Source organism: Nomascus leucogenys, chromosome 2, assembly GCF_006542625.1.
Source record: "Nomascus leucogenys isolate Asia chromosome 2, Asia_NLE_v1, whole genome shotgun sequence".
Taxonomy (NCBI): Eukaryota; Metazoa; Chordata; class Mammalia; order Primates; family Hylobatidae; genus Nomascus; species Nomascus leucogenys.
Window position 1 is genome coordinate 87,901,911 of NC_044382.1, and position 10,619 is coordinate 87,912,529.

Genomic DNA, 10,619 nt, shown 5'->3' on the forward strand with positions numbered 1-10,619 from the left:
GGGCGGTGGCTCACGCCCGTAATCCCAACACTTTGGGAGCCCAAGGCGGGCGAATCACCTGAGGTCGAGAGTTTGAGACCAGCCTGACCAACATGGAGAAACCCCGTCTGTATTAAAAAATTCAAAAAAAATTAGCCGGGCATGGTAGCACATGCCTGTAATCCCAGCTACTCCGGAGGCTGAGGCAGGAGAATCACTTGAACCTGGGAGGTGGAAGTTGCAGTGTGCCGAGATCGTGCCATTGCACTCCAGCTTGGGCAAAAAGAGCAAAACTCTGTCTCAAAAAAAAAAAATTAAAAAATGGTACACCTGTGTAGGACACTTACCATGACTGGAGCTTGCAGGACTGGAAGCTGCTCTGGGTGACTCAGTGAGTGAGTGATGAGTGAATGTGAGGGCCTAGGACACTAGTGTACATTCCCATAGACTTTATAAACACTGTACACTTAGGCTAAATTTATTTCAAAACTTTTTTCTTTGTAGCTTTTGAACTATAAACTTTAAAAAACTTTTTCTCATTTGTAATGACACAGCTTAAAACACACATTGTGCAGCTGTACAAAAATATTTTCCTTATATCCTTATTCTATGAGCTTTTTTCTATTTTTAAATTTTTTTTTTTAAACTTTTTTGTAAAAGTTAAGACACAAACACACAGTAGCCTAGGCCTACACACGATCAGAATCATCAATATCACTATCTTCAACCTCCACATCTTGTCCCACGGGTAGGTCTTTAGGGGCAATAACACACATGGAGCTGTCACCTCCTATGATAACAATGTAGTAGGAGAAGTACACAGAAAATAATGATTAAAAGTATAGTATCTTAAATACACAAATCAGTAATGTAGACCCTTATTATCATTGTCAAGTATTATATTTGGGAGGCTGAAGCGGGCAGATCACCTGAGGTCAGGAGTTTGAGACCAGCCTGGCCAACATGGCAAAACCCCATCTCTACTGAAAACACACAAAAAAATTAGCCAGTCTTGGTGGTGCACACCTACAGTCCCAGCTACTAGGGAGGCTGAGGCACAAGAATCACTTGAACCCAGGCAGCAGAGGTTGCAGTGAGCCGAGATCACGCCACTGCACTCCAGCCTAGGTGACAGAGCGAGACTCTGTCCCAATTAAAAAAAAAAGGCCAGGTGCAGTAGCTCACGCCTGCCGAGGTGGGCGGCTTACAAGGTCAGGAGATCGAGACCATCCTGTCTAACATGGTGAAATCCCGTCTCTACTAAAAACACAAAAAATTAGCTGGGCCTGGTGGCGGGTGCCTGTAGTCCCAGCTACCTGGGAGGCTGAGCCAGGAGAATGGTGTGAACCTGGGAGGAAGAGCTTGCAGTGAGCTGAGATCGCGCCACTGCACTCCAGCCTGGGTGACAGAGTGAGACTCCATCTCAAAAAAAAAAAAAAGTATGATGTACCATACATAATTGTTTGTGCTATACTTTTGTAAAACTGACATCACAATAGGTTTATTTACACCAGCATCATCACAAACACTCGAGTAAGATGCTGCACTTTGTTGTTATAGCATTTAAGACATCACTAGGCAATAGGAATTTTTCAACTCCATTATAATCTTATGGGACGAACGAAACATCCTTAAGCAGCGCATGACTGTCATTGACTTTTTATTTTGTATTGTCTATGCTCCTCTCCCTTCTTCCCCACACACACCAGAATGTAAACACCAGATAGTAGGAAATCTTGTCCCTTCTGTTCACTACAGAGAACAGTATCTTACATAAAGTAGGGCTCAATAAATATTTGTTTTCTATTTTTTTAAATTTTATTTTAGGTTCAGGGGTACATATGCAAATTTGTTATACCGGTAAATTTCGTGTCTCGGGGTTTTGGTGTACAGATTGTTTCATCACCCAGGTAATAAGCATGGTAGTTTTTCTGATCCTCTTCCTCCTCCTACCCTCTACCCTCAAGTATGCCCCGGTGTCTGTTGTTCTCTTCTTTGTGTCCATTTGTACTCAAGATTTAGCTTCCTTTTATAAGTGAGAACATGAGCTATTTGGTTTTCCATTCCTGTGTTATTTCACTTAGGGTAATGGCTTTCAGCTCCATTCATGTTGCTGCAAAGGACATGATCTCATACGTACCGCATTTTCTTTATCCACTCTACCATTGATGGGCATTTAGGTTGATTCTGTGTCTTTGTATTGAGAATAGTGCGGCAATGAACATATGCATGCATGTGTCTTTATGGTAGAATGATGTATATTCCTTTGGGTATAATAACGGGATTACTGGGTCAAATGGTAGTTGTGCTTTGAGTTCTTTGAGAAATCGCCAAAGTGCTTTCCACAGTGGCTGAACTAATTTACATTCCCACCAGCAGTGTATAAGTGTTCTCTTTTCTCTGTAATTCCATATTTGTTGAAGGAGTAAATGAATGAATGGATCAATCTCTTCCATCTGAAAAGCTTATAACTTCTAACTCTAAAACTCACTTTTTTTTTTTTTTTTTTTTTTTTTGAGATGGAGTCTTGCTGTGTCGCCTAGGCTGGAGTGTAGTGGCACAATGTTGGCTCACTGCAACCTCCGCCTCCCGGGTTCAAGTGACTCTCCTGCCTCAGCTTCCCAAGTAGCTCGGACTACAGGCTTGCACCACCATGCCTAGCTAATTTTTGTATTTTTAGTAGAGACAAGGTTTCACTATATGTTGGCCAGGCTGGTCTCGAACTCCTGACCTCAGGTGATTCACCTGCCTTGGCCTCCCAAAGTGCTGAGATTACAGGTGTGAGCCACTGCCCCTGGCCTAAAACTCAGTTTTGATTGTCCTAAGTTCTAAACAAAAATAACCAAGTAGAGGAAGCAAATGAATGTCTGATAATAAAATGTTAACTTGTCTTCCAGATTTACTAGACTGATATTTATTCAAATATATGAAATAATGTATGTGAAAAGTTATTCATTCTGGCTTTCTTTGAAGTAGCAGAACATGAAAATAAAGTTACTGTCCATCAGTAAGAACAGGCCAAATAAATCCTGGTGTATCTATACAGTGTACTGGTATAGATCTATAATCCCAGCACTTTGGGAGGCCAAGGTAGGCAGATCGCTTGAGCCCAGGAGTTCAAGACCAGCCTGGGCAGGACACTGGGAGACCCCATCTCTACAGAAAATACAAAAATTAGCTGGGCATGGTGGTGTGCACCTGTAGTCTCAGCTACTCGTGAGGCTGAGGTGGGAGGATCACTTGAGCCCAGGAGGTCAAGGCTGCCATGAGCTGAGATCACATCACTGCACTCTAGCCTGGGTGACAGAGCCAAACTCTGTCTCTAAAAAAACAAAAAAACAATATGGGACAAGGGGCAGTGGCTCATGCCCGTAATCCCAGTACTTTGAGAGGCCAAGGCAGGAGGATCATATCAGGCCAGGAATTCCAGTCCATCCTGGGCAATGTAGGGAGACCCCATCTCTACAAAAAAAAAAAAAAAAAATGAGCCAGATGCAGTGGCACACACCTATAATCATAGCTACTTGAGAGGCTGAGGCAGGGGGATTGTTTGAGCCCAGGAGTTTGAGGCTGCAGTGAGCTATGATTGCACCACTGCACTGCAGCCTGAGTGACAGATCTGAACACTGCCTCTTAAAAAAAAAAAAATGGAGACAGTGTTTTTAGTGTACTACCACTTGGTTCAGTGGGGGCAGAGTGTTTATACATATTTCTTGTACATACATTTCTGACTGAACATGAAAGAACTAAAACTTGGTTGACTGGGGGAATTGGATGCTTGAGGGACAAGACACCCTTTTCTAACTTTTGAATTTTGAGCCACATGACTGTCTTACTGATTTTACTTAGTTAATTAAAATTAATTAATTAAAATGAGATTAACTTTTTAAAAATGAATCTTGTATACATTATGCAATGCTCCTTTAACAGCCACTTAAAAATAAAATGAAACTGGCAATATAAAATAGTGTTTTAATTTTTCCTGTTTATTGTTTATTCTAGATCATGATTGTATAATTCATCTCATTAACAATTAATGACGTTTTAAACACTGGGTTATATAGATATATCTGAATTTATTCATATATATCTGAATTTATTTTTCAAAATGGATTACCTTTATAATAAAGAAAGTATTGGATTTAACACTGTCTACCTAAATAGTTGCTTACCACAAGTGAAATGACTGTATTCAAAATCTAGACTGGTTTGTGTTAGTTTTTTTAGTTTATTTAATTTAATTGGGCCTTTCCTGGAATTCATAAAATGTCAAGAAGCTGTTTCATGTCATTTTTATTTTTACTTTTACATTTGTATTGGGGTATAAGATATATACAAAAAAGTATACAAGTCGCAAATGTACAGCTTGATGAATGTTCATAAACTGAACACTGTCATGCACACAGCAGTAAGATCAAGAAATAGAACATTACCAGCACCTCATTTCCTTCTTTTCACTCTCCTCTTCCCTGGGATATCAATAGAGATTTCTCAGAGCATAGCTTTGTACTGCCTGCCTTTTACCTCATACAAATGTAATTTTACAGTATTGCCCTTTTGTGTCTGCTTTTAGTGAATACTACGTTTGTGAGATTCATCCATATTGTAGTTATAAGTCATGTATTCTCATTGCATATAGCATTCCATTGTGTGAATATGCCACAACTTAGTTATCTGTTTTATTACTGATGGCTATTTGCATAGTTCCCAGTCTTGGCCATTTATGAATGAGCTGCTTTGAACATCCTTGTGCATGTTTTTCAGGGGGAACATTTGCATACATTATCCCCCCAGGAGTGGAATCATTTGATACAGATATGTGAAGCTCTCATAGATGCTGCCAAACATTTTTTTTCTAAACAGTTGTACCAATGTACACTGCTATCAGCACTAATGAGAGTCCAGTTGCTCCCCATCTTCCCCCCAAATTTCATATTTTTTATTTTAGTTATTCTGGTGGGTGTGTAGGGTATCACTGGAAGCTGGTTTTTGGAAATTCTAACTTCTTTCAAAAATTCTTTAAGCTGGATAGGTTGTAAATACCAAATAAGTTGAAGCTGGGAAAATGTAAGTTAAAGAGAACCCTACTTTTATGTATATCCTTATTTAATACTTGGGGGTTCTTATTATATGCATGTATTAAGTTGAAAAAATACATATATGTTCCTCTATTCTTGAAGTTCAGAAGCTGTTGAGTGATGACCATTTTGCTAGTCAGAAATGTGTCACTACTTTTCTAAGTCAACAGGGGGCCGTGTACTGATAATAATCTTAAAGTAGACTAAAGTCATGTACTAGTTTACCCCCAAAGAAATGCTTTACATAGGCAAAGATTTCCAGCATCAGCACCAGCTAAAGCCCTCACTAAATCCTCTTCAGATGCAACTGACTAGTACAGTTATGTGCAAACCATCAGGAAGTGGGAATGAGAAAACAACATGTTTTGTATGAGAAAAAAAGGGGTGGCAGGGGGTGGATTCCAACCTGGTAGTGAATTTCCCATCACATGTAAGCTCCTCAGTGTGGTGCTGGTGTCTAAGTTCCCCTGGGTTAGAATCCACATCTCATCCCACTATAACCAGCTATCCCCTGAGTTGCTGTTGATCTTTCTGTTGCCATCTCTCCTCACACCACACACCCACCAGGCTGCTATGTATTTCTTTCTTCTGCAGGGTTGAGACCAAGTCACAGGGCTGTCCTTGGGGTATGACTCCCCAGATCAGGAGCTACATACTGGAGCTGATGGACCACTTAAACATCATGTATCAGACCCCTGGGAAAAAGAGGATCTATAGCATCCACTCCAACCCTTTCCTATTAAAACAGAGAAAGATGAACTAAGACATCTATTAGCAGCTCACAAAGATGACAGAAATGAAGATTTGAATGGCTATTCCAAGAACTTAGTGCTTCTGTTTTCCAATACCTATCTAAAACAAGAACGTTTCAGAATGATTAGGCAACCCAAGGGTTACACACAGTGCAGAAGTCATGGGGTATTCAGTGGGGGAGCCTGGACAGGACAGACTGTTTTCCGTCAGTCACTAACTGTATGTCCAATGAATTGGAACTTCTTCTGACCAGGCCAGGTGAGTGGGAATGGCCATGAGTCAGATGAGGTTATAAAGAGTTTGGGGAGCTTTTGAGAAAAACAATCTACTGAAAATAAAGCATAGAGTAACTCTAAAGAGTGTGATCTCTGGCTTCATTCGACCCAGCTGATGTCCTCTCTCAGCTGTGTCCTTACTATTGACATGATCTTGGGAAAGTTCTCATTTGGCCTCTGTGGGCCTCAGCACTGTCATCAGTAAAATCGGGCTGGTGAAATCCCTACCTCACAGGGCTATTGCGAGGATTACTAATGCTTAGAAAGCACTTAGCACAGCTAACTCCACATAGGAAGTGCTCATAAAGTTATAGTTATCTGCTTAAAAAAAAAAGAAAGCCACAAAAGGGCATGTGACAGACTAATCATCCTGTTAGCATTCAAGGAAAAGCAAAAGAGAGGAAATTTCAGAGCTAGAAAGGGAAATTGCAGGATGCAATTACCATGCTGAGAGGATAGTTCTGGGAAACTGGGGGTGTCCAGAATGAACAGGAATATCAGCTGGAGGACTCCTCTGTGGAAAGCCAGGAGATGCTGGAATGCTGGACACGCTGGCTAATCTGCAAGCCCTGAGGGAAGCATTTTCACCTGTGGTGGAAGGAAGCCCTGAGGCATCAAGCAAAAACAAAAAGCTCAGCTGTTTCTCTAAGAACTAGGAAATTAAAGGCAAAAACTCAAGCATGGGCAGAAGTTGGAGGCACCAGCAGGAGCCACAGGCACTGTCAGAGCCAGGCTCAGGAAGGGCTCGCTGACAGCAAGGGAAAGGCAATGAAAGCACCCTGGGAAGAGGCTGTTTTGTGCTCTAAGTTTATGCCAAGCCAAATGCAAAGACGAATCTGAAAAGTCACCCAGTTTCAACTTCTAATTTTCCATATGAAGAAACCAAGACTCTTTAAAGGGGAGTAATTGTGCAGTGGTTGGCTATGCATGAGTGTGTTGGGACAAATGCATGCGTGTGGCCACTGCAATAGACAGGGTACTGGACAGGACAGGTAAACTGAGGAAAACCTGTGCACCTGGAGAAGAGAGTTTTAGAAGGAAAACCCACCCTATCAACCTTTTAGTGTCGTCATCCTGGCAAGAAAAAATAACAGGGGTTAGTGGCAGTAGGAAAATGTAAGGCAAATGAAATCTTCGGTTTGGGGGCTACTTGGGGGAACATGTATTTTATAACCCCAAATATACCTTCCATTTATAGCAGAAGTTGAAAACCCAAATGCCTTTAAGGTAAGGTAAATATGTGAACCAGAAGAGTGCAGGGCAGCTGGGTGTGGTACAGACCAGCAAATGGGAAGGGTGGAAGCACCACATAAAGGAATTCACATTCAATTTTTTAAAAACACTGGCCTTGCCAAAGGAAACACAGAAGCTGGCTCCATTTCCACATCAGCAGTTTGCAAACACTGTTCTGTACAGTGTTAAAATGTAAAACCACCATTAAACACAGTGTTAAAACATCATTAAACATCATGCTAAAATATAAAACATCATTAAACATAGTGTTAAAATATCTTCAATGGTTGAAGGCTAAATGAAACATATTTAGTCTAAAAAGGCCTGTGAAAAGTCAGTTTCATTTTAAAGGAGATCCCAACTGAGTGGGAAATGAAAAGCCCTGACATTTTTCCATCTACATATTGGTAAAAGGAACATTTTAGCACTTATTTGAGATGGTTTCTATCTCCTACTTGAAAAAAAAAAGGGAGACGATATCCTTTACTTCCAGCACCAAGCGTAGGGTTTAAACATTGTATTAATGGTACCTAAATGTTTATTGAGTGAATAAATAGGACTTTAAATAGAACAAAGCACTGGTTGGAGACAGAACAATAAGCGAGTCTCTTGAGGTTGTAAAATGAAGGGGGTGGATCTCCAGCTCTAAGTCTCCTCATCTTCTTTGGGATTTATTTTTAACCTCCAATATCTTTGTACACAGCCATGAATACAATGAGATGAGGGAGTCTTATGACCTCCCTCATCTAGTTGACTCCAGTAGAGATCAGAGAACATAGGCAACTCCCAAGGACAGTTTATTGCAGAACTCACTTCCTGCCAGGTGCAGTGGCTTATGCCTGTAATCCTAGCACTTTGGGAGGCCGAGGCAGATGGATCACCTGAGGTCAGGAGTTCAAGACCAGCCTCTCCAACATGGTGAAACCCCATCTCTACCAAAAAATACAAAAGTTAGCCAGGCGTGGTGGCACCAGCCTATAATCCCAGCTACTCAGGATGCTGAGGCAGGAGAATCACTTGAACCCGGGAGGCAGAGGTTGCAGTGAGCTGAGATTGCACCACTGCACTCCAGCCTGGGCGACAGAGTGAGACTGTCTCAAAAAAAACAAACAAGCAAAAAACCTCACTTCCTAAGTGGTATCCAAGCAGACTTAGTTCTCGGGGAATGGGGCAAAGGAACTTCAGGGAGCATGCTGATGATCCTTCTAACTCCCTAACTTTGTGGTTCTTGAGAACAAAGAAGGGACACCCACCTCACAGAGTTGTGTGGGATAAATAATGTTGTGTAAGTAAAAGGCTTAGTGCCTTTTACATACATGGTGGATATTACCATCTATTATGGAAATAGGAGGTGAATAATTTTTTAAATGGACCTAATTGGGGGTGGGGGCGTGGGATAGTTAGGACAACAAATTGAGAGGCCCAGGAAAAACAAAAATATTTTGACAACACCTATGAATCATTCTGGAAAAGCTGGGAGTCGATAATTTTTTTAAAAAACGAAAATTCCCTACGTTCAAGTACAAATCCTTTTATATACATCTATACACTTAGGTGTGCATAAAATTCCTCTGGAAGAATGGTTAACAGGCAATAGTGGTTACCTCCAGAGAGGGGACTTGATCTGCAACAGCAGCTGGGGAAAGTCTTCTAAATTTTTTTTGCCATGTTTTTTCTTGGAGAAATAATGAAAAAAAAAGTAAAATTTTTGCCACGTGTCTATATTACCTATTAAAAATTCATAATTCACTTCTAAATTTAATGCTACTAGGTTAAAATTTCTCCCAAGTTTTGCCACATTTTGAGGAAACTGAAATTGGGAACGTCGGCTTTCAGCCTTTACTGAGCGTTAGAGTGCTGATACAGCCCCCTAGTGCCAGGTACCCACGACTGCGGCTGCTCCCTGCAGCCACCGCGGGGCTCACTCTAGACCTATTCATCTAACCAGTGCTCACCAGGTGAATACCTTAACTAGTTAACGCATTAACTAACTAAACTGTTACCTATTCAGATACTCCAATGCCTTCATGGTTTGTTTTTTTTTTTTTAATCTAGGTATTATGAAGAATGACTTTACCTCATGCCTCATTCTTGCTGACCCCAGATCACAGTTGGGGGTGGAGGAGCCGATGAAATGATAGATCATTTGAATAACAGTATATCCTTTCACCTTTTCATTTCTTTTTCCATTTTAAACTTGACATACTTAGAAGCAAAAGGACATTTTTACTTTCTCAGTTGTATTTCAAACACGTCATTTTAACAGTTAAATTTGTATTAATTCATCAGGTGTTGCAGTAACTTTCTTCTCTGCATGTGTTGAAATGGAGGTTGTTTGTCCACATACAGAATTTTTTTAAATGCTTTTATTTGGGTAAAATTTTCTGAACTGTGTTTCAGATATTCCGTTGTTCTGTAGGCTATTTACTGTCATGCTGTACTCTTTTTTTTTCTTTTGAGACAGAGTTTCACTCTTTTTGCTCAGGCTGGAGTGCAATGGCAAAATCTCGGCTCACTGCAACCTCCGCCCCCAGGGTTCAAGCGATTCTCCTGTCTCAGCCTCCCGAGTAGCTGGGATTACAGGCACCCGCCACCGTGCCCGGCTAATTTTTGTGTTTTTAGCAGAGACGGGGTTTCACCATGTTGGCCAGGCTGGTCTCGAACTCCTGACCTCAGGTGATCCACCCGCCTCACCCTCCCAAAGTGCTAGGATTACAGGCATGAGCCACTGTGCAGGCCATGCTGTACATTTTTTAAAGTAATGTTTTTATTATTTTAAAATCAATGTATTCTCCTTATAAAAATATTTTGGAAAATACAGTGAAACATGAAGAATAAAATAAAACAAGCCTTAATTCCGCCATCAATAGGTAACTACTGTTAACATCTCTATTCCCTCCAGTTATTCTAATGTCTGTATGTTTTTATATCGTTTTCATGCTGAATTTTGAAGTCTTCAAAGCACATTTCTGCTTCCATTTATAAATGTTAAAAGTCTGTCCTTGTTAAATATTACAAACATATTCTTATTAGAAACTACTGTATTATTAGAAACTGCAAGGCATGTTTGGGTATAGGAGTAGAAGGTCATTTTGAACATACCCGCCAATTCAGGGTTAGTATTGGACTCCTCTATTAAAGCCGCATTTGTGTCCCGTTATACTGGATGTATATCACACGGGCGATCACACTCCAGGCTGAAGATCTTCCAGGACTTCATCCCCTAATTCCATAATCTTGACGCCTTGGCCTTTGACAAATATTTGAGCATCGAATGGACTTCTCAGAGGCCTCTCTGGCA

At 40.8% G+C, this 10,619-nt stretch overlaps 1 protein-coding gene across 1 annotated transcript in view; it reads left to right on the forward strand.

Moving 5' to 3' along the window:
• Window positions 1–5,691, forward strand: part of BHMT2 (betaine--homocysteine S-methyltransferase 2) — a 36,973-nt gene extending 31,282 nt beyond the window's left edge. Inside the window, exon 9 of the mRNA XM_030800512.1 lies at window positions 5,652–5,691. Within this exon, the coding sequence (XP_030656372.1) occupies window positions 5,652–5,657 (6 nt within the window). The 3' untranslated portion in view covers window positions 5,658–5,691. The remainder of the gene's footprint in view (window positions 1–5,651) is intronic.
• Window positions 5,692–10,619: the final 4,928 nt, after the last annotated feature.